The sequence below is a fragment of the Protopterus annectens genome, chromosome 6.part0 (assembly GCF_019279795.1).
Source record: "Protopterus annectens isolate FY-2018-M chromosome 6.part0, PAN1.0, whole genome shotgun sequence".
Classification (NCBI taxonomy): domain Eukaryota; kingdom Metazoa; phylum Chordata; order Ceratodontiformes; family Protopteridae; genus Protopterus; species Protopterus annectens.
In genome coordinates this window covers 224,172,980-224,200,977 of record NC_056737.1, presented here as the reverse complement: position 1 = coordinate 224,200,977, position 27,998 = coordinate 224,172,980, and the positions used below count along the sequence as shown (strand labels likewise).

Below are 27,998 nucleotides of genomic sequence, written 5' to 3'. Positions count from 1 at the left end.
GAGGCCTAATGCCCTAGCACTAGAAAGTCTTATGCTGACAAATGGAAAAGGTTTTGCACCTGGATTCAGGCTAAGGGAGTCCGTATGGCACAGCCCTCCCTCCCTATCTCCCTCTCATCCTAGCTTACTTAGCTAACCTACTACACAGTGGCCTCTCTTTCACCTCTATAAAAATTCATGTCACTGCTATCTCTGCTCATTTTCCCACTGAGCAGCCCCTTTTCTCACACCCTTTGATCAGACAGTTCCTAAGAGGGGCTAGCAACTTGAGGCCACCCAGAAGAGCACCAACCGCAGCTTGGGACCTTAACTTTGTGTTGGAAAAGCTCACCCTGCCCCCCTTCGAACCAGCTAATTCTGCAGAGCTAAAATTTCCTTGTGGCCATCACTTCAGCCAGAAGAGTCTCAGAGCTGCAAGCGCTTATAGCTGTGGAACCCTTCATCATCTTCCATGCTGATAGGGTATCCCTCGGATCTAACTCATCCTTCATGCCCAAGATGGTGTCCAGTGTGGCTCTCAACCAATCCATTCATTTGCCCACCTTTTCCGCTAATCCCCAGAACAAGGGGGAAAGGATCCTCCACTCTATAGAATGTGCACAGACAGCTCAGATTGTATCTAGACAGGACTAAATCCTTCAGAAAGTCTGATCAATTGCTGGTTAGCTTTGCTACAGGGGCAGAAGGCAAAACCATCTCCAAACAAACCATTTCCAAGTGGATAGCACACTGCATCCATTTCTGCTACAAACAACATGGAAAGCCTCACCCTAAAGGGGGTCAAGACTCACTCCACCAGAGCAGCCTCCACCTCTGCAGCTTTTCAAAGAGGAGTCCCCACCAGGGACATCCTGGAGGCTGCCACCTGGACATCTGTTCACACTTTTACCAGACATTGCCACCTGCCTCTCTTCTCCAAATCCAGGGCAGGGTTTGCCTCTGCAGTCTTGCAGGGCAACCTAGTCAGCCCCAAGTTTCCTTCACTGCCTCCACCCATTTCCTCAGCTTTGGGAATCGACAGTTGTGCACACTTACCATAAGTGTAGCTGTTTGAGTGTATTCATTGTTGCAGACCTGGTTTCCCTCCCTCCATCCCCCTTTTCTTCTCTTTCCTTACAAGGGATATGTTGGTATTTACTTTCTGCTGGTGGGGTTCTTCCACCAGAACCTGGCTCCTACTTGGGGGCTCCTGACAGGCTAGGGCAAGAAAACTTATGTAATGACGTCGACTGCCTTACTTTATACTACTGATGACGTTGACGTCATTCCTGAAGCGACAGCAACAGACGCAGAAATACTAAGCCTCTGGTATTCGGGCCGGCCGAAGGCTCCCCTGGCAGGGATAACCCAAATGTGATGACTGCAACAGTGAATACACAACAGCTACATTTATGGTAAGTGTACAAAACTGTATTTTCAGGGTTTGGTGGGGACCTTGAAATTTTGCCAGGTTATTATTTAGTAGTAGGATGTTTACCTTAGAATACTTTCTAAATGTTCCAGGGTTAGCAGGAGTCCTAGGTTTTATTTTATTGTTTAAGAAGACCGCTTTATAGTCTAACCTTACCAAAAAGTACTTGGTAGTAAGGGAGGGGGGGATGCAGTGTTCTTACCACATTAGTAAGGACTGGATCCAGTATGTTCACATCCTTAGTAGGTGTATGGACAATCTCATCCAGGGTGTTTGTGTTGACAAAGTCCAGGAATGTCTGGGTCTGCAAGTTTGGGGTTATGTATGATTCCTATCTTATAGTGGTGTAGTTAGTCACCTGTGAATATGTCATTGGATTGAATGGTGAGTGTCTCCACAATGTTTTAAGTATGTTTTATAGGTTTCCCCGTTTCAAAGAGGGGACCTGTAGCTTACAAGGATATAGTATGGTATTGTAACTGTGATAATTTGGATTTAAAGAAGTACATGTGCGTCGTCCTGTTTTCCCAACCTTGAGATAAGTTTCTGTCAGATGTAAATAGAGACACCTCCACCTTTAATTGCTGTCTGTGCAGTTGCTGGTCTAAATGTGTGAAAAGCATTGCAGCCCGGTATTGTGGGGGTGGTCTATGCAGGTTTAAACCATGTGTTGGTAACTGTACAAACATCTGCATTTTCCTGGATTAGATGAGCTGGGAGGGAGAGGAGTTTCTTGTTTAGAATCTTTGTATTGAGCAGTGACGCATTTAGATTTTCTAGGCTTGGTTTTGCTATGTCAGAAGGTTTGTCAGTTTTGTATTGCCTAAAAAAGGGACAGTGCAGGAGGGGACAGTATTGTAGCCAATATTCGAAAGCCTGGAGGAGACTGGTACAGACCATCCCTTGTAAAGCAGCTTTGTCTGCTAACCATATCCTCCCATGCTGACAAATATTGTATCCCCATGGAGTGACACCAAAAACGTAGCAAATTATTAATCATCATCTGTTCATATTGTGCCGTTATCCTTGAAAAAAGTAGAATGCTGTTCAGTACTAGTATTAAACTGGCCTGGGACACAGAGAGCTCCGTATCACATCTCTTCATATAGTGCAGGAAGGTACATCTCTGCTTATGTAACTAGGTCAAACTAGTACTTGTGGTCTAGTGACCAGAGTGCATGCATGATCTGGTGAATACTGGCCCCAATATGCAACTGACCATGACTTTCTTCTTACTCAGACCAGTGAATGGGACACCTGTTTGTGTCTCACAGTGGTGTCTCCTGTAACCAAAATTTAGGTTTAGTGGTGGCTGCCTTAAGGGATTAAAAATTAAGGCCCTTAGAAATGTGGCTATATGTGTAGTCTTTGGTATTGTTTTGGTGGAGTGCTTTTGGGTCTGCTAAAGATATTAGTTTAGGTGTAACATCTGGGAGGTCTTTGGGTTTAAGATTACATTTAAGAGCCTCAGCATATGTGGACCTGTGTTTGATCTATACTGCATGTTGTGGGTGTAGTGTGTACATTGCTGATAATTTGATTGGTATTATGAATGCTTTTATGTAACAGCTTTGCTTCAATGACATTGCGCAAGTACATCTTTCACATACCTTATCAGCGTAAGAACTTTGTTATCCATAAGTATGAGACAATTGCTAGGTTGATTTAGGACACCCATATCCACCATACTGGCTGTAGAGAAAGCAGGAGAGTTCATTTTCATGGTTACAGGCCCATTTTACTTGGTCAAAGTCCAAGTAAACTTTGTCTATCAGATATACACATCAGTGCAAGCTGAATGAAATTACGTTGCTTTGGTCCCCATGGAAGACACAACAATGAAACATATAGTTTGAATGGCAATAAGACTAATGCACATACAGTAATAATTAAAATGTTAACACAATAAATTGCCACAATTGGGCAGGAAGACATTTGACAATATTATTATTATTCTAGTAGCTATTGCAAAGATTCTGACTTCACACTGTGATTGCTTAGAATATTGCACTTCATCAGTTGTAGTGTGATGCATTCTGATGTTCATATTGCATATGTATGGAGTGGTGACTCACTCCTGACTGTTGCATGTTTGGTAAGTAATAGCATAAAAAATCAGGCTAACTGTACCAGTTATTGAAGCAATTTGCCAAAGTGACTACTGTAGATGAAACTTCACAGCAAGTGGCATATTGATCTGATTGCTCGCTGTCATGCCTGGCATTCAAGCTCGGCGGCTTTATGGATAGAGGGAAGAAGCTTCTGGTCAGTCTAGATGTTTTGCAGTGTAAGGTGCGATACAGCCTGCCCAAGGAAAGACAGAAGTGCATGCCATGGGCAGGGTGAGTGGGATAGTCGATTATCTTCCTAGCCCTTCCCACACACCAAGTCTCATGCAGATAATCCATGGATGGAAGCGAGGAACCACTGACTTTTTTTTTTCACTGTCCTCACTACTCTCAGGAGAGCCTTGCTGTCAGATGCTTTGTGATGTTATTTGAGAGGATGCTCTCCATGGTCCCCCTGTAGGAGGCTTTGAGGATGGACTGAGACAGCTTTCTGTAAGAGGTGCAGACGATGTTGTGCCTTCTTCACTTTGACTAACATGAGTTGACCAGGATAAGTCATCTGAGATGTGCACCCCCAGAAACTTGGTATTTTTCACTCGTTCAACTGCTACCACCTTACTTTCCAGAGATTACTGCATCTCCTGAGTCCTGCTGAAGTCCACTATTAATTCTTTGGTCTGGCTTACATTTAAAGCTAGATCAGCCTGTCAGGTACTCCACTTTATCCCTGTAGTTTGTTTCCTCACCATTTCTGACAAGACCTACAACAGTGGTATCATCTGCAAACTTGATTTTGTTGTATTCATGCTTGGCCATGCAGTCATGCATCGACTAGGTGAACAGTAGAGGACTCAGGATGCAGCCCTGAGAGACACCTGTGCTCAGTGTAATACTTTTTTGGGTCTGTTGATGAGAAAGTCCAGTATCCAGTTACAAAGGGGGGGGTATTGATGCGCAGTTGGATCAGCTTCAGTATCGTATTCTGGGGGCACAACAGTGTCAAGGGTGGAACTAAAATCAACAAACAGCATTCTGACACAGCAATTCTTGTTCTCTCGATGTGCCAAGGATTCATGAAGTGCTATAGCATCAGCTGTGCTGTGGTCAGATGTATAAGTAAACTGTAATGTATCCAGTGTTGCAGGTAGGCTTGAAAAGATATGGTTCTTGATCAAATGCTCAGAACACTTCATTGCTGTTGATATAAGAGCAGCTTGTCCGGTAATTATTTAAGCTTGTCGGTTGGGATTTCTTGGGTAGGGGAATGTTTGTCATATTTTTGAAACAACTGGGTACAATGGCTAGTTGCAGGGATTTGTTGAATATATCTGTTAGTGCAGTGGACAGTTGGGGTAGCACAGTCTCTTAGAACTCTTCCCATAATATTGTCAGGACCAGCTGCTTTTTTTTTTGGGGGGGGGGGGGTTACTTGCCTCAGGGTCTTCAGAACATGAGATTTTCTTAGACATAGCACCTTCTCGCCCTGTTCAACATGGAGCTTATTTGGCACAGTGTTGTCCATATCAAATTTGCTGAAGTAGGTGTTTAATTTGTTCAGAAATTCTGTGTTGTCATCACATCGGGAGGATGCAGGCCTGTAGTCAGTTGTGGCTTGTATGCCTTGCCAGAGACGTCTGGAGTCACTTTCGTCAGAGAAGTGTCCCTGAATTTTACGTCTGTAGGTTCTCTTAGCTTCCTTTATACCTCTACTTAGATTTGCTGTGGCCCATCTTGGGGCATCCTTGTTTTTTTTTTTAAATGCAGCATTTTGTGCCTTTAGGAGCTCAGTGTACTTCATCGCATAGCCAGGGTTTCTGATTAGCATGCATGCATCAACACGTTTTGAAATGTAGACCATTACAGATTCCGTATACTCCTCCAGGTCAATATGGTGGTTTTTTACAGCTGCATCTCCAAACACCGACCAATTCATACATTCAAAGCAGTCCTGTAGTGTCAAGACTGCTCCCTCAGGACATATCTTTACTTATTTACAGGACATATCTTTACTTGTGTGGTTGTTGGTTTGCCCCTTTTCAGCAGTGGTGAGTACGTAGGAAGCAGCATGAGGGCCAGATGGTCTGAGTTGCCCAGATGTGGACAAGGTACTGCTTTGTAGGGTATTTTTACATTTGTTTACACCTTATTCAGTGTGTGTTCTCTTGTTGCAAAGTTCACATGTTGATGGTGATGGGGGTAATATGGATTTCAAGTCAGCTTGATTGAAATCACCTGCAGTTATATGGGCAAACTTGGGGGTTCTTATTCTGGAGGTCATTTATTGACAGATACAGAATGTTCAATGCCACATTGGTATTTGCACTGGGGAGATGTAAACAACATCTATGCTCACTCCATCAAATTTCCTAGGCAAGTAGAAGGGTATGCATTTTAGTGACATGAACTCAATGTTCTGTGAGCTGTGGGAGGTGGTTATTTCACATTTTGTACACCAGCTGTTGTTGATATACACGCAAACACCCCCTCCACGAGATTTACCACAGAGAGACTGATTTCTGTCGGTAAGAAATAATGGCATCCCCTCCACACATATTTGTACTATCATTTATATTAGAGTTCAGCCAAGTTTCAGTGAACGCAAGTAAACAACTATTTCTCACCTTAGATTATGTGGAAAGATCCATCCTTAAGTACTCCATCTTGCTCTTTATTAAGCATACATTTGCTAGCAGCATGGCAGGAAGTGCAGGTCTGTGCAGATTTCTTTTCAATCTGGCCTTAATTCCTGCTCTACACCCTCTTTCTTGATCGTTCACATATTTTCCTTTTAATATGCTTCCCATGTCCGATTGTCAACTGGTTAGACAGGTTTCTGCAGTTTTTACATGTTCCAGTAATATTCCAAGCTGCAGGAGTTCCTGGAGTGTGTTTCAGTTTATAGGTCTCTCTGCTAGCAGTTCATCAAGCGTGCAGCACAGTGAGATATGAGATCGGATTTCCAGAAGATTCTCAGCATTGTAGTTGATCATACCTGCATTTCTTGCCCTTAAATCTATTCTTTCTGTTTCTGATGAAAAACAAGACAAATAGTGCACTTTTCTGTAGCGATCCAAAGCAGCCGCTGACACACAAGGCAATGATGCCCCCAGAGGATTGCTGAAGGGAGTATAGAGTAAAAACAGTAGTATCTAATACAAAACTCAAGGGGCAGTGCTCGTCATTGTGCAGACTAGTTTGTCTTTGCACATCTGGAGACTGTAAGTTTCAGTGGTAGTTTTACTTGGGGAAAATGTCAGTTCTAAGTGCCTTTGTCTGTACAGGACATTATTAAAATCTGCTGCTTGACAAATAGCATTGTGCAAACACACTGTTTTCTGTGCCTATATGAAATCAGTCTAAAAATCACAAAAAGGCCTTGTGTCTAATCAGAGGGTCACACTCAAACTTATTTTTCCACGATTCTCAACTCTGAGCAAGCCAGGCTACCCTCCACTACCACTAGATTACAGATGTTCATCGTGTTACCCTGCTGCAGTCATCACACTAGGGTTATCCTGTCGTCTGGCGGTCCCGCAGTCGGCCGGATTTCCAAAGTCTTGGTCCGACGTTGGTTGCTGTCGCCTCATCCCTGACGTCAGAGCGCCAGGGGTACATATATTGCAACTGACGCCATTTTCCCCAGTCTTTCTTGCCGTGCGGTGCCCGAAGCAGAAGTAGTTCGCAAGTGCCTGTCGGCCACCTCCTGAGATTTTCGAATTCTAATTTCAGACCAAAGTCTTCTATAAAGCTAAGTACCCCGTTGAGGAAACTTTTCTTGCCTCAGACCGATGTCAGAAAAAGTTAACAATTGTATTTCTTGTGGGAAGCAAATACCTCATAAGGATTTTCATTCTTATTGCATACCTTGCCTAGGCCCTGATCATGACGTCACTTCTTGTCGTTTTTGTAATAGATTTAATAAACGTACTATTAAAAGATGATTTGATTTCGCACGACACTTTTCTGGCAGAAAATTTAATTATAACATGCCGTCGGAGCTACCGACTACCGGCGTGCACAAAAAGCGCAGGGATAAGGATCGACAGCCCAGGCCTAAGCCCGATTCCGAGGCCTCGGTTGATCCGGTCTCTGGTTATCAATGAGGCTCCGACACAGCCTCTGACTACCGCAGTTCAGGAATCCGAGACCGCTACGGATATTTTGACGGAATGTACTAGGCCGACACAGCCTTTTACTTCAGGCCCTACCGACGATTTACCTTCCAAGGATGTTGGTACTTCTGAAATGCCATCGCCTTCTGAAGGCGTTTTTCAGACAGACGACTCTTACAGTCAAAACGTTTTCCAAATCGAAGACTCCTTCCAAATCGAAAAAGGCTTCACTTCAGTCTCCTGTTCAAGGCCCTATGCCTAAGAAACAGATGCTCAAGATGGCTGAAGATTTGATTTCTCTTATCAGGGGTTCTCAGCCTCCTCCTGATAAAAGGCTTAGACAAGAGGAAGAATCTGCTTCCTCTGAACAACTGTCTATTTCTTCGGATTCCTCTGAGGACCAAGACTATTCCTTCTCTCCTTATGAAGATTCTGATGCTGAGGACTCTATTCCCTCAGCTTCCCCTCCAGAAGATTACTCTTTTCGGGAAACTTTACACACTATGAGGGAACATTTTCACTGGGAAGGTCAGGATTACTCTGATTCCAAGAAAAGGCTCAGAGAGTTTCTTTTACTCCCCCAACACAGACCTCTAGCCATCCCTCCTGTTTTGGACATTGTGGATGATGTCCATTTAGAATCCAGTTTCAACCCTGACTCTCTGCCTCCTGCCCCGGCCAAGCCTGACAGATACTACAGAGTACCTGATTCCCACAAATTTCTGTACAAAAGCCCAGTAGTTGACCCAGAGACTATCTCCCAGGGTCCCAAGGGGGCTAAGGCTTCCATGGCTAGAAATCCAGTACCTTCTGAAAGGGATTCAAGAGCACTAGACAGATGGGGGAAAAAGGTTTACACCTCAGCCACTTTAGCTATGAGAGCTCTAAACTGTCAATTTCATATGCTTAAGTATCGGCAATTTCTGATCTCTCAGTTAAAACAAAAGATAACCACCCTCCCTCAACAATCTGAATTGAAAGAAGTACAGGATTTGTTGCACGCCACTGAGCAGGTGGGCAAACATACCTTACAATGTGGGTTTGATTCTTTGGAGGCCTCCTGCAGAGCAGCTGTCACTGGATCAGTTATACATAGGCATGCCTGGTTAAAGGAACAAAGTCTGCCTGATCATGTTAAAGCAAAACTACTAGATGCTCCCTTACAGCAGGATGTTCTTTTTGGTGTTAAAGCAGAAGAAATTTTAAAGAAAATGGAAGATAAGACAAAATCAATGCAGACAGTCAGATTTCCTACAGGTACAACCCCCTCGCTTCAGCAGAAACTGGCCAACAAAAAATTGGTCCTTTCCAGCCACTGACAGGCCTCAGAGGGGTAAATACAGGCGCCCAAGGGGCAGAAGACAACCACAAGCTCAATGTAAACCTCGCCAATGGGGCACTCCAACCCAGAAGGGAGGAGAAGACTGGTCTCAACCCACCAGAAGGCAAACTCAATGACTTGCACCTCAGCTGGCCAAACAAAGCTCTTTTGTCAGCCCCCCTGGGGGGAAAACTAGCACTATTTGCAGACAACTGGCACATGGTCACAAAGGACAAATGGCTCCTAGACATAATTTTACGAGGATACAGATTCCACTTTCACACCTTGACAATAAAAAGAGGAATGCCAAACCTGCCACAAAATCAAAGGGCAGAGGCTCAAAAACAAATTACAGCTCTCATGGCCATGAGAGCCATTCAAAGGGTACCAACTCAAGAGCAAGGCCAAGAATTTTACTCAAGACTCTTCCTAGTACCCAGAAAAGAAAATGCTTGGAGACCAATTCTGGACCTTTCAATTCTAAACACTTACAAGTTCCCAAATTCAAGATGCTAACACTACAGCAGCTACTTCCCATGTTGGGCAAGGAAGCATGGCTGGTAACGTTGGACCTCAAGGAGGCATACCTGCATGTCCCTATCAGACAAAGTTGCAGAAGATACCTCCGTTTCATTGCAGGTTCAACCCATTATCAATTCTCTGCACTGCCCTTTGGCTTATCTACTGCGCCCAGAGTATTCACAAAATGCCTGGCACCAGTAATTGCATACTGCAGACAAGGAGGGATTCAAATATATCCATACCTGGACGACTGCCTCATCCAAGCAGAAAGAAAAGACATTCTCTTACGACATCTGGCTTTTGTAAAGCATCTACTAAATTGTCTGGGGTACACAGTAAACGAAAAGAAGTCAAAACTAGTACCCTCACAAAAAATGACATTCCTGGGTGCCAGCTTGGACACAACGGCCCAGAAGGCTTACCTTACACCAGACAAGCAATTACAACTGACTCAATATTTCAAGACAATGGCAACAAAGACCCAATTAACTGCAAGAAAAATTCTGCAGGCTTTGGGCTTCATGGCGTCTTGCATTCTGATAATACCATTTGCAAAACTGCATATGAGGAAATTACAATGGTACCTAAAAAGCGTATGGTGTCAACACAGCCACAGCTTGGACACAGTGATATCTCTCATTCCCTGCTTTCAACAGGAATTTCTATGGTGGGCACAGGCATGTCACCTCAACAAGGGTCAGCCTTTGACCTTACCCCCACCCAGGCAAACTATCACAACAGATGCTTCAGACTATGCCTGGGGGGCACACATGGCAGGGCAATGCATTCAAGGCCTATGGACTGCAGAACAAAGAAAACTGCACATAAACCAAAAAGAGATGCTAGCTGTACAGAAAGCTCTGACAGCCTTCAAGGATCTACTACAGCCTGGACAACTGGCAATAAAGACGGACAACACCACAGTAATGTGGTACATAAACAAACAAGTGGGCACACACTCCTACCCTCTGTGCAGGCAAGCAATAATCTTAGGGAACACAGCTCTGGCCTACCAAGTCCAGTTACAAGCTCATTTCCTGCCAGGAAAGAAAAACACATTGGCAGACGACCTAAGCAGAAACATCAAAGATCCCCACGAGTGGAAGCTAGACCCACAAATATTTGCAATGATAACTCAGAGATGGGGCCTACCAAATATAGACCTGTTTGCCAGTCCTCAAAACTACCAGCTAACAAAATTTTGTACAAGGACATTCCACCATCAAGCTTGGAAAGTGGACGCTCTCTCCTTCAGTTGGAAAAACCTGACAGCATATGCCTTTCCTCCATTACCTCTTCTCACAAAGGTTCTTTTGAAGGTCAAAAAGGAGAAACCTCGAATGATTCTCATAGCCCCATACTGGCCACGCCAGCACTGGTATCCGCTATTGAAGAATATGGCTCACAGCCCACCATGGATATTGCCTCAAATACCTCATTTGCTCACGCAGCAAGACAAGCAGATTCTACACAGCCAGATCAAAACCTTAAACCTGGCTGCATGGCAAATCAATTAAGCAGCCAACCAACTCCTCTTTCACAAGCAGTACTGGATGTTATTCTAGAAGCCAGGAGGACAAGCACCAGGAAGGCTTACTCGGACAAATGGAAAAGGTTTTCTGCTTGGAACCAAGCTAAAGGCCAAGACACAACTCAGCCTCATATGCCTCACATTCTGCAGTATTTAGCTGAGATGTTGCATAAAGGACTTTTCTTCTCAATTAAAATCCATGCTTCAGCTATTTCAGCTCACTACGACACGAATCCACCTTTATTTTCAAATCCACTCCTAAGGCAGTTCCTCAGAGGGACAAAAAACATTAGACCACCTAGAAGAGCTCCTACACCAACATGGGACCTCAACTTTGTTCTGGAAAAACTAACGCTACGTCCCTTTGAACCAGCTTTTTCTGCAGACCTTCAGTTCCTATCTTGGAAGACTGCCCTGCTCCTGGCAATAACTTCTGCTAGGAGAGTTTCAGAATTACAGGATCTTATGGCAGTGGAAACTTTCCTCATTTTTCATCAAGACAGAGTTTCTCTACGAACTAATCCGTCCTTCACGCCTAAGGTGGTTTCCCAGTGTAGCTTTAAATCAAACCATCCATCTACCCACTTTCTTCCCCAATCCACAGAATAAAGGTGAGAGACTCCTGCATTCCTTGGACATTCACAGGCAGCTTTGATACTACTTGGATAAAACTAAGGCTTTCAGAAAAACTGACCAGCTCTTTGTTTCCTATGTTACAGCTTCTCAAGGGAGGGCCATATCCAAGCAAACCATTTCTAAATGGATAGGCCATTGCATACGACTCTGCTATACCCATCATGGGAAACCAGTTCCTCCTACCATTAGATCCCACTCTACCAGGGCAACAGCTACCTCTACAGCCTTTCTCAGGGGGGTTCCTACCGAGGAAATTTTAGAAGCTGCAACTTGGAGTTCTGTACACACATTCACCAAACACCATCACTTACCTCTTTATTCTAAGTCCAGGGCAGGCTTCGCCACTGCAGTTCTGCAGGGCCTCATTGCCTCCTCTAACCCTCTGTAATGCCTCCACCCTACCATAGCTTTGGGACTCAACCCAAGTGTGATGACTGCAGCAGGGTAACACAATGAACATAGTACAGTTTTGTACCTACCATAAATGTAGATGTTCGAGTGTTCACCCTGCTGCAGTCCAGGTTACCCTCCCTCCAACCCCTCTGATCTACTGGCTAAATCTTTGCTATGCCTTACTGATGTATTTGCTTATAGCTGAAGGATTTTTGTGTTTGTACAGTGCTCTCACTTTTGGTACTAATTTGGATCACCTTTTTGGGGGCACCTGACATCTGGGGCAAGAAAAACTGAAGAAAACGGTGTCGTTTGCAATATATGTACCCCTGGCGCTCTGACGTCAGGGATGAGGCGACAGCAACCGAAGTCGGACCAAGACTTTGGAAATCCGGCTGACTGCGGGACCGCCTGACGACAGGATAACCCTAGTGTGATGATTGCAGCAGGGTGAACACTCGAACATCTACATTTATGGTAGGTACAAAACTGTACTTTTTGTGTGTCTCTAATATAAAATCACAAAGGTAAAACCCACACTTGAATTAAGCTACAAACAACCTACTAAAATTGGCAGTTGACTCTGAAGGCTATGAGCTGTAGTTCCAGTGGTACAAAGTTTGATTCCCTCGGCCCTCATTTGCCTGCTATGTGACTTTGAGCAAGTCACTTCACGAGACACTGCTCTTAGGTTGCCTTTGAAAGTAGACTGTGTCTCCATTGGGCCTACCTGGTTAACATATAGATGGTATTGTTAAACACTTCAATAAAAATGGCTCAAACACTGCAGATGTCAGCAATAAGGCCTGTGAAATGCAGAGGCACTTTTCAATGAATAAGTGCAACAAAATACAACTAATAAGAAAATGTAGTAGCATTACAGTCAGTATAAGTCGTAGAAGTGCAAAAATGACCAGAAGTCATTAATTTTGTGTTTTTATTGCACTGGATTTAAGCCATAATCTCTGGAATCAGCAGTGTGGTCACCAAGTGGTTGTGAACTCATCCCAGTGATCAACAAGAAAATCACTGAAGAGCTTTGGTCGACCAGCAGGTATATAGGAGGATTTCAGTGAAATCATATAACCGTGGAGATTTGGAAGATTTTCCTTTTCTCCACTGAGTAACCTCAGTGTATGTTTGTGTGTGATATGTAAATTATAATGTGAATTTGTTCTATCTTGCCGTTCATTCTTACTGATGGGATTGGAGCCGACCTTCAGCTCAGACTCGGCCAACTGCAAAAACTCAAGGTCTTCAACCAGCTTGAGGCCAACTCCCTATCCCATGATGCACCTTATGCTTCCTCCAGATCTCGTTTGCTGCTGCAGATCGGACGTTCACCAGCTCTGGCCAGTGAAAAATAATAATTCTTATTCGTTTGTTAGAAAGTTTCATCAGTAGATAAGTGTATATTACAAGTTTGCTTTCTGTAGTAGTTCAGGCTTTTTCTTAGTGTGCTGTTGACTCTTTTTCGTAGTTTATTATCATGGCCGTATTTTTAGACCTTGGTTATCTCCCTAACCCAAAGACTAGTTGATATAAAGCTTCTATTGTGTGTGTGTGTGTGTGTGTGTGTGTGTGTGTGTGTGTGTGTGTGTGTGTGTGTGTGTGTGTGTGATTTACCTGCTTAATCTAGAGGTCTAGTACTTGTTTGTGCTTTAATAATACTGTGGCCATTTTTTGTTATTCAGGCCTTGTTATATTGCCTTTCTAATAAGTAGTTTATTGCTATTGTTAACTTTAGTCTAGTTAATCTAAATAGACGTGATTGTACTGTTGCTGTTAATTGTTAATATGTCTCAGGAGAAGGAAAAATCCAAATCTGGATTTAAAAAATAACCCAGGTTTGGACAAAAAAATGTCCATCGCTGATGGACATACTGATTGCGTATACTGTCTAGGTGAGGTACAACTACAGGGAGACTGTTCTATATGCCACTCTTTTAGTTCCAGGTGTTGCATGAACAAAATAGATTATTAATGGATAGAGGTCTATTGAAATCCTCTTTTCAGGAGTCTCTGGATAAGGACAACTGTGACAAATATTCAAAAACTTCTTTGGGTTCTTTGGAACCGAGGAAAAGCCCATCGACCAGTAAATCAATGCCGGAGAAGTCTTCAACATCGGCTCCACTGTCATCGGAGCCCACTGTTGCTACATTTAGGAGCCAGCCCCCAGTATTGGAGCCGGTGTTTCCTACCTTGAAGTCCCCAATTTTACAGTCAGTGGCTTCATCTGTTCATTCTTCTCGGTCCTCAAGCAGACTTACAGCTGTGGACGTGGATCATGTGGTGCAGAGGCTTCTGCAGACACCGGTGCTTGCCAAACTTTTATCGGGGCCAATCCCTGGGACTTTGGAACTGACATAATCCCCCCACCATCTTCTGTTCCTCCCCCAGTCTGTCTTGAAGTTTCAGAGCCGGAGCGCTTGGAGACTATGATTGTGGAACCTTCGGGTCCGACACCTACTTCAGGCTTGTCTGTCCTGACTACACTGATATCTTCAGTGCTGACTGAAGGGTCTAGGGGGTGATGCTCACCGGTTGGGTCCGGGGAGGATAGTCGGACCGATTTTTTGGTTTAGACTTTACCTCTCGGGGCCTTCGTTCGGGTGAGCTTAGCTCCAACCTTGGGCTCAGAGCCCTCTGTTCTGGCGCCAAGGGAATCTTCCATATCTTCGGATCCGGAGGTTTCTTCGCGTCGGGAGCAAGGTGCCTTCGATGCTTTGAGGAGGGTGTTGTCCACGCTGACAACCACACCCATCAGAACCAGCAGCTTCTTCCCCCAAAGCACCGGTGTCTACCTCTACATCACACATCCCTCTAAAGGGTAGAGACCCTGAGCCTCAGGAAGCCCCATTGGGTGAGCCCTGCTCTTCTGAGATCTCTCCAGAAGCTCTCACTGAAAAGGTTCCTAGGAAGAGACTTTGCAAGATGAAACATCTGGACTCCCCACAGGAATCAGTCACTTTGGACACTGACTTCGATGAGTCAGAAGGGTCCCCATGGTCCCCGTAAGAGGATATCTCCTTCGCAGATATCCTGAAAATTCTTAAGCAGATGGGTGGCTGGAGGCCCATTAACCCTACTGATGAGTCTGTCCTCCTGAAGGCTTTTGGGTCTCAGCCCTCCACCGCTTGGGTGTCTCCATTTTTGATGAGCTGATAGAGCTAATCTCTCGAAGGGGGTGGGAGTCCCACGGATACCACAGAGCCTGTCCTTAGGAGGCCTAATAAATTTATAACTTCTCCCCAGAACAAGACCTTTCTAACCAAAGGAGTGCCCGTTGATGCTACGCCACCAAGAATGAACTGCCAGAAAATTCTACATCTGTCCATCCTCCTAATAAGGATGCTAGGACTATGGACAGATATGGTAAGCGCATGTTTAGTTCAGCGACTTTTACTCTCCGTTCACTGAACTATCTAACATGCATTACAAGGTTGTAAAGGGATCCCCTGAAAGAACTAGGAGATACTCTACAGGGTTCAGTAGCTGTGGGGGTCTCAGAGAAAGTAACTTCCCAGCTCACTGCACTTAATTCTCTTTTAAACACTTCCATGCGTCTGGTCTCATATGCAGCTGATAGAACAAGTAGGGTAGCGGATACAGGAATTGCTCGTAAGAGACATTCCTGGATGCGCTTATGTTCCTTTGCGGAGCCCAATGGCTCATCCCTTTTTGGGCCCAAAGTGAAGGAAACCCTTACCAGGAGTGAGCAGAATGGAAAATCTCTTCCATCGGAGTCCATTTTTCCACCCCTACCAGACCTTATTCCAAAGGTCAGAAGGGAGGGAAGATGTGGTTCCGTAAAACTCAAGGAGCTTTCCAGGACACTCGTGGTGAACCCCCCTCTAGAGGCAGAGGAGGGGGTAACAATGGAAGACTCCACCCACACGGCAGATGGGGTCCGCAGAATCAGGGCGACAGAGACCAGTTCTTTGGGAAGCCCCATCAGCGCTCCTGAGAGGAGGCCCGTCTGTCCATCTGTGGAGGCAGTCGGGGGACGCTTATCTTTGTACCCAGACGCCTGGCTAAAAATAAAAGACAGCTGGTTACAAAACATCATATCCAGAGGATACTCAATTCCCGTTGCCACCCCCCCCCCCATAAGAAAAATCCTGGACGTTCCACCCAGTCACAGGGAACAAGCATCCACAGAGATTTAAAAGTTGCTGGAAGAAAGAGTCATCCGGCCAGTCCTAGCAGACCAAAGAGGATGTGGAACTTACTTGAGGCTCTTTTTAGTTCCAGGCTCATTTTGGATCTCAGCAGACTAAACAAGTCGGTAAGAAAGACAAAATTCCGGATGGCCACTCTACAGTCAATATTTCCCTTTTTAGGGAAAGACAATTGGATGTGCTTGATAGATCTCCAGGATGCGTACTACCACATAAAAATGGACAGGCCATCCAGAGATTATCTGCTGTTCCGGCTGGGAGCCAGTCATTATCAATTTCGCATTCTGCCATTTGGTCTCACTACAGCCCCCAGAGTGTTCACCAAATGTAGGGTAGTAGTCACGGCTCTTCTGAGACATTTGGGATTCCAGGTGTTTCCATACCTAGATGACTGGCTCCTCACTGCCACCACCAGGCATCAACTCATACAAGCAAGGGACACAACTTTGAATCTCTGCAGTCAGTTGGGGATTACTATAAATTCAGAAAAATCTGTCTTGTCGCCATCGCAACGTACCGTTTTTATTGGAGAAGAGCTAAATACCATTACCATGACCATAAATCTTCCACCAGAAAGAGTTTGTGTTCTATGAAAACAGGTCCTGGACCTGCTCCCGAGAGAAAAAGCCCTGGTTACAATGGTACTCAAATTGTTAGGAGTAATGGCGGCAGCGATCATTGCGATTCCTTTAGGTTGGATGCATATTCGTGTACTGCAATGGCTCCTTTTCACGCAGTGGTCTTTTCAAGAACTTCCAATAAAACCTGGTAACGAATTCCTGCAAGAAGGACCTTCAGTGATGGCTGACATCTCACCAAGTAACTCTAGGTTGCCCCTTTGTTCTACCCACTCCCATATTCACGGTGACCACAGATGCCTCCCTGATAGGGTTGGTGGGGGGGCATTATCAGGGAAGAACAGCCCAAGGCACGTGGAAGAGATACGAGGGTCATCTGCATATCAAAGTCCTGGAGATGAGTGGTACTTCTAGCGTTGCAGTCCTTTTAAGACTCTCTCCCTGTGGGAACTATTGCAGTTCAGACAGACAATATGTCAGTAGTCTGGTACATAAACAAACAAGGAGGAACCAGATCTTATCCCGTATGTTGAGAAGCCCTGAGAGTATGGCAATGGGCAACTTCCACCCAACGCTTTCTGATAGCAGCGTACATCCCAGTGAGATCCAATGTGATAGACAAACTAAGCAGGGCAATTTTATTCCCTCACTAGTGGTCCCTGAAGGAAGAAGTAGCGGAAAGGATATTCCGCAGATGGGGCCAGCCTTGCTGCGATCTCTTTGCAATTTCAACAAACACGAAATGCAGCAGCTACTTTGCCCTAATTCCCCCTCCGGGAGATGCCCCAAGGGATGCACTTATACACAGTTGGCCCCTGGGTCTCCTTTATGCCTTCCCTCCTTTCCCTCTGATATACAAACTTTTACAGAAAGCCAAGGGTCTGGGAAGAACCATCATTCTAATAGCCCCTTACTGGCCTCATCAAATTTGGTTCCCCTTCCTCCAGCTTCATCTGTTTGAAGAACCTTGGATTCTGGACCCAGTGCCAGATCTTCTCACTCATTCATCAGGGGCTTTCCATCCTTCTCTTCAGTCCCCCAAACTGACAGCTTGGCTGCTGCAATTCCCAACATAGCCAGGATTCACAACCTCTCAGCTGCGGCTCAGCATATTTTGACATCCTCTCATAAATTGTCTACCAGGAAGTTGTATGTTAGTAAATGGAAAAGGTTTTCTATATGGGTGTTTCAGAACAATATTGACCCGTACCTGGCTTCAATTTCATCCATTCTGGAGTTTTTGACAACTTTTCAATGAAGGGGCAGTGGCAGCAACCATCAGAGTTCAACTGGTAACAATTTCTAACTTTCATCTTGGTGACTAGGGGTCTAATATCATGTCACATAGACTCTCCAAAGCCTTTATCAAGGTTACTGTTCATTTGAGACCACCCATCAAAACTCCAGCTGTACCATGGAATCTAAATTTTGTTCTTTCCCGAATAATCCTACCCCCTTTTGAACCAGCCTCATCTTGTGACTTGAAGTATCTATCATGGAAAACCATATTTTTAATAGCTATTACTTCTGCTCGAGGGTTTCACAGTTACAGCCTTCTCCATTAAACCCCCTTATTGGATTTTCCATAATGACAGTCTCTCACTCAGAAAGAATCCATCATTTTTACCTAAAGTTTGCTCAGAGACCAATTTCAACCAATCTATTGAATTGCCTGTATTTTTCCCTAAATACACTAATATTAGATGGAGCACATGCACAAGCTTGATGTTCACAGACAACTTTGATTCTATTTAGACAGGATCAAACATTTCAGGAAAACAGATCAGCTCTTTGTCTCCTTTTCAGAGTCTAAAAAAGACGCTTCAGTGGCGAAAACCACTTTATCAAACTGGTTATCAGATTGTATTTCCCTCACTTAGAGTTCAGTGAATACACCGTTACAACAAAGATAAAGGCCCACTCTACTAGAGCTGCATCTACTTCATCAGCCTTTATGGCTAAATTACCATTATATACTGTTTGTGCAGCAGCTACTTGGTCAAGGCCTCATACCTTCATCACTCATTACAAAGTAGACAAGGCCTCCAGGGACAGGGCTTCCTTTGGTTCCACTGTCTTGAACATTTTCCCGTGAGCCACCCGAGAAAGATGGTGCTTGGGACGCTACCCATCAGTAAGAATGAATGGTGAGATAGAACAACTTCACATAAAGAAGTTATGTACTCATCATAACGTTCCATGTGTGTTGTTCATCTCGCCTTCATTCTTGTGTCCAACCTTCCAACACCCATCCAGGCTTCTTGAGGACCGAGAATTCATTTTTGGCAAGGTTTTATTGTCTCTCATACAGTTTCTGATCTTAGCATATTAGTAGTGGTAGGTAGCCTGTTAGCAGCAAACAACATCTGTGGGAAGCACAAGGTGCATAATGGGATAGGGAGTTGGCCTCGAGCTGGTTGAAGACCTTGAGCTTTTGCAGTTGGTCAAGTTAGGCTCCGAACCTGTCAGTAAGAATGATGGCGAGATGAACAACTCACATGGAATGTTATGGTGAGTACAGTTGTGTGTTTGTGTATGTTATTAAAGTGTGTGTGTGTGTGTGTGTGTGTGTGTGTGTGTGTGTGTGTGTGTGTGTGGACCAAGGAAATGATGTTCATCGTGTTACACTGCTGCAGTCATCACACTTGGGTTATCCTGCCGTCAGGCAGTCCCGCAGTCTGCCCGAGTTCCAAAGTCTTGGTCCAGCGTCGGTTGCTGTCACGTCTTCCCTGACATCAGTGCGCCAGGGGTATATAAGATGCATCCGACGCCATTTTCTTCAGTCTTTCTTGCCGTGCGGTGCCCGAAGCAGAAGCAGTTTGCAAGTGCCGGTCGGCCGACACCTGAGATTTTCAAATCGAATTTCAGACCGAAGTCTTCATAAAGCTAAGTACCCCATTGGGGAATCTTTTCTTGCCTCAGTCCGATGTCAGAAAAAGTTAACAATTGCTTTTCTTGTGGGAAGCAAATACCTCATAAGGACTTTCAATTTATTGTATTCCTTGCCTAGGCCCAGACCACGACGTCACAGGTTGTCGGTTTTGTGCTAGGTTTAATAGACAAACTATTAAACGTCTGTTTGATTTCGCCCAACATTATTTTGGTAGGAAATTTAATTATACCATGCCGTCGGAGCAACCGACAACCGGAATGCATAAAAAATGCAAAGATAAGGACAGGCAGCCGAAATCCAAACCAGACTCTGAGGCCTCTGCTAGGCCAGTCGCTGGTTCTCCGGTTTTCAGTGAGGTGCCTACGCAGCCCCTGATGACCGCTGATTTTAGAACCCCAGGCGACATCCGATTCACAAGCGGAGATTGCTAGGCCTCCACAACCTTTACCTTTAGGCCCTTCCGACTCCATACCTGAAGGAGATTCCGGTGCAGTTGAAACGCCTTCAGTTGCAGAAGGTGTCTTCAGACCGACTACACTCACTATTAAATCCTAAGCAAAACTGAAAACTCCTTTAAAAACAGACTGTACAGCAGTCTCCTGTACAAGGCCCCATGCCTAAGAAACAGATGCTTAAGATGGCTGAAGACTTAATTACAGGTTTCAATTTCCTCAGACTCTTCTGAGGAACAAGAATATTCCTTTCCCCTATGGAAAGATTCTGATGCTGAAGTCTATCTACATACTATGAGGGAACATTTCCACTGGAAGGCCAGGATTACTGTATTCTCTATTCCACCTGTATTAGACATTGTGGATTGATGTTTTATTTAGAATCTAGCCTTACCTCTGTAAGGGATTATAGAGAACTAGACAGATGAGGAAATATGCAAGATTTGGATGCACCTTTACGGCATTTATTTGGTGGAAAAGCAGAAGAAGTTTTAAAGAAAATGGAGGATAAGGCAAAATCTTTGCAGATGGTCAAGGATTTTTTACAGGTTCAACCCCCTCGTTTCAGCAGAAATTGGCCAACCAAAAACTGGTCCTTCCCAGCTTCTGCCAGACCACAGAGGGGCAGATACCGATGCCCAAGAGGCAGAGGCCAGCCACAAGGCTCTTACCAGCCTCGATAATGGAGTGCCACAACCCAAAAAGGTGGAGTAGACAGGTCTCAAACTATCAGAAGACAAACACAATGACTTACCCCTCAGACTACTAAGCAAAACCCTCTTGGCAGCTCCCTTGGGGGGAAAACTAGCACTTTTTGCAGACAATTGGCACATCATCACAAAAGACAAATGGGTCCTAAATATTGTATCTCAAGGATACAGATTCCACTTTCACACTTTGCCAAGGATAAAAGGAATGCCAAACCTGCCACCAAATCAATGGGCAGAGGCTCAAAAGCAAATTTCAGCTCTCATGGACATGAGAGCCATTCAACAGGTTCCTACGCAGGAGCAAGGACAAGGATTTTACTCAAGACTGTTTCTAGTTCCCCGAAAGGACAAAGCCTGGAGACCCATTCTGGACCTCTCAATTCTAAACACATACCTGGAAGTACCCAAATTCAAGATGCTCACACTACAGCAACTTCTTCCCATGCTGGGCAAGAAGGCTTGGCTAGAAACGTTGGACCTCAAGGAGGCATACCTGCATGTCCCTATCGGACAAAATTGCAGAAGATACCTCCGATTTATTGCAGGTTCAACTCATTACCAATTCTCTACACTGCCCTTTGGCTTATCTACTGCGCCCAGGGTCTTCACAAAATGCCTGGCACCAGTAATTGCATACTGCAGACAAAGAGGGATTCAAATATATCCATACCTGGACGACTGCCTTATTCAAGCAGAAAGCAAGGACATTCTATTAAAGCATCTGGCGTTTGTCAAAAACCTACTAAGTTGCCTAGAGTACACAGTAAACGAAAAGAAGTAAAAACTAGTGCCCTCACAAGACATAATATTCCTGGGTGCCAGCTTAAATACAACGGCCCAGATGGCTTATCTCACGCCAGACAAGCAAGGACAACTGACTCTATACTTCAAAATGATGGCAACAAAGACCCAACTCCCTGCAAGAAAAATTCTGCCGGCCTTGGGATTCATGGCATCTTGCATACTACTAATACTGTTTGCAAAACTGCATATGAGGAAATTACAATGGTATCTGAAAAACGTATTGTCTCAACACAGCCACGGCTTGGAAACAATAATTCCACTCATTCCCTGCCTTCAACAGGAGTTTCTATGGTGGGCTCAGGCATGTCACCTCGACAAGGGTCAGCCTTTTACCTTACCCACAGCCAGGCAAACTATAACGACAAATACATCGGATTATGCCTGGGGAGCACACATGGCAGGACAGTGTATTCAGGGCAAATGGTCTGCAGGGGGCACACACTCCTACCCCCTATGCAGACAAGCAATGACCTTGTGGAACACAGCACTGACCTACCAAGTTCAACTACAAGCACAATTCCTGCCAGGAAAGAAAAACACACTGGCAGACTATCTAAGCAGAAACATCACAGATCCTCACGAGTGGAAACTAGATCCACAAGTATTCACAATGATAACTCAAAAATGGGGGAGTCCAGACATAGATCTGTTTGCTTCCCCCCAAAACTACCAACTACGGAAATTCTGCACAAGGACATACCACACACTAGCTTGGGAAGTGGACGCCTTTTCATTCAGTTGGAAAACATTGACAGTGTATGCCTTTCCTCCACTGCGTCTTCTGGCAAAGGTGCTGCTGAAAGCCAGATTAGAGAGGCCACAAATGATACTCATTGCTCCAGACTGGCCATGCCAACACTGGTATCCAGTACTAAGGAACATGGCTCAAGGCCCACCATGGATTTTACCTACAATTCCTCACCTGCTCACTCAGCAAAACAATCGGATACTACACAGCCAGCTCAAGACTTTAAATCTGGCTGCATGGCAAATTGCCTAAACAACCAGTCAACACCTCTCTAAAGCTGTGATAGACATCATTCTGGAGGCCAGGAGGCCCAGCACCAGCAAAGTCTATTCAGACAAATGGAAAAGATTCTGCGCCTGGAACCAGGCTAAAGGCCAAAATCCCCTTGTCCCAAATATTCCTGAAATTCTTCGATATTTAACTGAGATGTTGCACAAAGGAATTTCCTTCTCATCTATTAAGATGCACGCCTCAGCTGTTTCAGCTCAGTACAACACGGATCCTCCTATATTTTCACATCCATTACTAAGTCAGTTCCTCAGAGGGGCTAAGAACATAAGACCACCCCGGAGAGCACCAACACCAACTTGGGATCTCAACTTTGTTTTGGAAAAGCTTACACTTCCGCCCTTTGAACCAGCTTTAACAGCTGATCTACAGTTCCTCTCATGGAAAACTGCCCTGCTGCTAGCAATAACTTCAGCACGAAGAGTCTCAGAACTACAGGCTCTAATGGCAGTGGAGCCTTTCATCATTTTTCATCAAGACAGAGTCTCTTTACAAACTAACCCTTCCTTTATGCCAAAGGTGGTATCCAGTGTAGCCCTAAACCAAACCATTCATTTGCCCACCTTTTATCCAAACCCCCAGAACAAAGGGGAAAGGCTCCTACACTCTTTGGACATTCACAGGCAATTACATTACTACTTGGATAAAACTAAGGCTTTCAGAAAATCTGACCAGCTCTTTGTATCCTATGCTGCAGGATCTCAAGGAAAAGCTATCTCAAAACAGACCATTTCAAAATGGATAGGACATTGTATCCGTTTCTGCTACACACACCATGGGAAATCTGTACCTGGTGACATCAGGCCCCATTCCACCAGGGCTACAGCAACATTAACAGCCTTCTTCAGAGGGGTACCAACCAAGGATATTTTGGAGGCTGCAACTTGGAGTTCATTGCACACCTTCACCAAGCACTATCACTTACCTCTATACTCTAAAACCAGAGCTGGCTTTGCCACTGCAGTTCTGCAGGGCCTACTAGCCTCTCCAAACCCTGTTTAGTTCCACCACCCATCCTTAGCTTTGGGATTCAACCCAAGTGTGATGACTGCAGCAGTGTAACACGAACATAGTACAGTTTTGTTCACACTGCTGCAGTCCAGGTTACCCTCCCTCCATCCCCTCTGAACTAGCTGGACATATCTATACCTTTCTATCCTATACAACCTCTGTGGTGTATTTGCTTGTGACTGAAGGTATTGTTTTATTTTTATATGTATATTTGTATATAGCAATATGTATTGCCTACCTGTTGGGGGCACCTGACATCTGGGGCAAGAAAAACTGAAGAAAATGGCGTCTGATCCAACTTGTATACCCCTGGCGCACTGACGTCCGGGAAGAAGCGACAGCAACCGACGCCGGACCAAGACTTTGGAACTCGGGCCGACTGCGGGACCGCCTGACGGCAGAATAACCCAAGTGTGATGACTGCAGCAGTGTGAACACTCGAACATCTACATTTATGGTAGGTACAAAACTGTACTTTTTTCCTGCTTTAAGGGTAGTGCAGGAAGAACAAAGAAAAAAGAAGGGGAAACTAGCTGGGGTGCACAAGCTTTTTTCTTTCTCTTCTGGCTGCTACTTTTACTTTCTCAGGTTGCTTCCAGCCATAAGTTGTAGGCAGTGTGGCTGACACTAAGATGTTTAGTCACTAAAACAGCATAGGTTTCAATGTTGAAGTGATTTGCTCTTCATGCTGAACAGCAGTTTGTAGTGTGTTACATTTCTTGGAATTTGCTAATGTTTTATGTTTTCTTGTCACCCTGTTTTATTTTGTCTTACAATTTGTAGTGGATACAGAAAATGGAAAAACTTCAGACGATATCAGTTTGAGTCTGGGTCAGAGCTGCAGTCTGTACAAGGAGGGAAGTGAGGAGCAAGGTGAGTTTTTGATGGGATGCTGAAAGTAAAACTGCTGCATATAAGCTATATATAGCATTTTTGTATTCATTTGTGATGTACGTTTACCAAGCAGTGACTTTGTCACCAAGGATTGTATTCCAAACACTGCAGAAATGGTAGAGACTTACTGCTGCAGCTCTTTGGAGAGTGGAAATGCGCTAGTCATTCATTTGTTTGGTATGTAGAAGAAATTCCTCCTCTGTGTCTTTGTGATCAGAAGTCTCGGTTTCCCCCCATCCCCCCCCCCCCCGTCTCTCTCTCTCTCTCTTCTCTCCTTCCCGTCCTTCTCTCTTCTTCCCCACCCTATGCTTCTCTTTCTCTCCCTCTCATGTATGCACTGGAAAGGTGGAGGGTAATTGCTAAAATACCAGCTGGATAGTGGGGGTGGGGGACAGAATGAGTTAGTGAAGGGGATTTAAAGTTTATGCTAAGCAGTTTGGCAGCCATCATTGCAAAAAAAATGTACAGAATAAAAATGCAAGAGAAGTATACAGGATGATGGGTTACACTGAATAATGCCAGAAAATAAACTTTTCCAAGTCATTATCAACTTTAGTATTGAGTCACACTGAAGTTGCAGAAAAAACTACGGAGGTGGAAGAGGAATGTAGAAGAGGGAAGTTTGACAGGTTAAGGACGCCAATAAGGAGCGATTTTATCTCTGACCGAGTCCTTAAAGTGCACCTGGATAAGCAAGAAATCTGTGTTATATTGCCAGACACTGCCTATGCTGTGTTGTCTTTTACTTTCTCTGAAGTAATGCCTGGGTAAATCAGCAAGACCAAAAGTATTATCTAAAGTTTTAAGACAATTGACAATGGGAAATGCCTTTATATAATATGGAAAGATGACAGGAACTGAAAACACTAGGAAAGCTTGGAGATTGCGTTAGAGTGAGAAAGTGAAGGAATGTGGTAAGAGGAGATGGCTGATCTAGCTAAAGAGAGAGGTGATGAGGCAAAAGCAGCAGATATGTAGAATAGTAAGGTAGAGGAGAGGATGAGAAAATGTCTGGATACTAGAGGAAAAAGACAATAAAAATGTATCTAGAATGTCAAGGGCATTCTAGACCAGATTTTTTTTTGGGGGGGGGGGCTACAAAGGTACTGCTCAAATAAATTCTTAAGTTCAGGTGGTAAACAGCAAACATTGTATTGGACTTCAAATGGAAAGGGGAAGTGTGAGAAAAGTTAAAAATTACTGTGATGGACAAGTTTGGCAGCTGTCTGTACACTAGAGTGATGGGGGTGATGGGTAGGGTCTATATTACGTAATTGAAACCTTAAATTTATCAAACCTCTAAAGGTCGATAACAAAATATCGAACCCTTAACATCGAAAATGTCAGTTTCCATATAAGGAAACAATGCCGTTGAACAAATTTAAAAAAAAAAAAAGTTTTAAACGGAAATGATGTGGGGGGCTTCACTCCCCATAACTAAATATACCAACTCCGAGATTGCTCTCCAGCGGAGAAAGAACAAAATCTGTGTAATGACCAAACGACTCATTTCCCTGTGGGGAAACAGCCGTTTTCAATTTTCAGACTTTGACATTTAGTGATCGACCTTTAGTTGTTTGATAACCTAAGATTTTGGTCATGTAATAGGGAACTGAAGCCTAACTGCAATGCACCAACAGGTGCACATAGGAACACCTTGACAATAAGATGACTCGAGGATTTGGAGATACTGTTGGGAAACTCCGTACTGAGTCTGGATGCATTTCTTCCCATGGTGACCTGCACTGGTAGTGGTTCACTTGGTGGATGATTGGCCAAACTAGAGGTTTGTGTCTGTAGATGTCCATTGTATGGCTCACTGTTGTGGTAGGAATAAGTGGGATTTTTGCTGTGGAAGGCCTAACCTCTAGTCTAGACTTGCATAGTTTTGCACCTGCACCCTTTGCCCTCTTTGCCAGGTAGGCATCCTTGATGCTGTTCCTTAGGTTACTGTTACAGTATTCAAATACTTGTGGGTTATCTTGCTGAAGGTAACTTGGCGTCCGCCCAGGGTACCAAAGCTACAAAAGTTTCTTGACTATACGTATGTCTGGCATATGTCCTCAGTCCATGGGTGTAGGGGTACATAAATGGACGTAGGAGCATAGGATCCTCAGACTATCTTGTCACTAGTTTGAACACAAGAACGTTCAAATGTTAGTCTGTATACTGCATTGTGTGCCACTACCACTGCCAAGGCTTGGTCAGATAAGTGCTCCATTGGGGAGACATCTTTTTTGTGTGTCTTGTATTTAAGATTTGCTCACATAAGCTAAGAGAGGGAAGTAAGATTGTGGAAGGTAGATTCCTTCCAAAGACTTGCATTCATTGTTTTGCTTAGATGCTGAACACGATTACTAGTAACTGTAAAATTTGTCAGTCATGTGTTCCTAGAACTCTTCATACTAGGCAAGCTTCCGTTAATAGCTGTCTGGAGACCCACTATTGCAAGAGGCTTGTGTTTTTCAAAATGGTGGAATCTTAGACATTGGATGTCCTGCTTGCACTTAAAAAGTTGCTGAAAAAACTAAAACCAGATGGTTTGACATAGTCTGACTTTGGGCGTACCTGCTGAGATGCAGCAAGAATCCGAGATACGCTTTAGCTCTAAGGTGCTCACTACTACGACCCCAGCTGAAGGTCAATGTGGTGTCTCATCTATGCATAGGATAAGACTGATTCTCTGATTTCCGTGGGAGAGAAGGTATAATCCAGGGTGACTATTTCAGAGAGACACGAGAGAGTACCTCAGATCTATGTGTGAGAAGATGTACCGGACTCTGTTGAGTGGTCCACCAAGGTTCTGCACCACTACACTTTGTTCAAGCGGACATGATAGTGAAGTGGTAGCTAGCAACTGAATATATTCCTTCTCCTGGTATGTTCACTAAGGAGAGAAATGACCTGACTTCTCCCAAGACTTGTATAAAGGCATTCTGTCTTTGAAGTTTTTTTCCTCTCTTTCTTGTCATGCTTATGACCTCTTGAAAAGGCCGCATGATCAGCAGAGGAGGAATCTGAGATGAACACACATGAACCTGTTCCCCCCGGCTACACTCTCCTGGTCAGTTAGCCTCAGATGATGAGGATGGATTGTCAACAGATTCCCCCATAGAAGAAATTAACTTTGGAAAACAGTTTCCAGAATGATACAGCATTTTAAGTGCAACATAAAACAGGTCTCAGGTACACAGAAAAGGTACTACATATTATTAGAAGTTGGGGCCCCTAAACCCTGTGATGTTAAGTTGTCAATCTAGCCTTCATTCTTGCTGGATGGGTTCGGAGCCGATCCTCGGCTCCGACTCGGCACTTGCTAAGCTCGAGAGCTAATTTTACCAGCTTGAGGCAACCCTATATCCCATGATGCAAGGCGGAGACTACCCAGATCTCGTTTGCCGCTTCGCTAACGAGGTGCCTTCTTTTACCAGCTCCAGGTAA

The 27,998-nt window shown here is 44.4% G+C and overlaps 1 protein-coding gene across 1 annotated transcript in view; it reads left to right on the top strand.

Annotated features, from left to right (window-relative positions):
* The window catches only part of PCNX1 (pecanex 1), a 3,150,868-nt gene that overhangs the window by 457,489 nt on the left and 2,665,381 nt on the right, over positions 1 to 27,998 (top strand). The window contains exon 5 of the mRNA XM_044073489.1: positions 24,447 to 24,536. Within this exon, the coding sequence (XP_043929424.1) occupies positions 24,447 to 24,536 (90 nt within the window). The remainder of the gene's footprint in view (positions 1 to 24,446; positions 24,537 to 27,998) is intronic.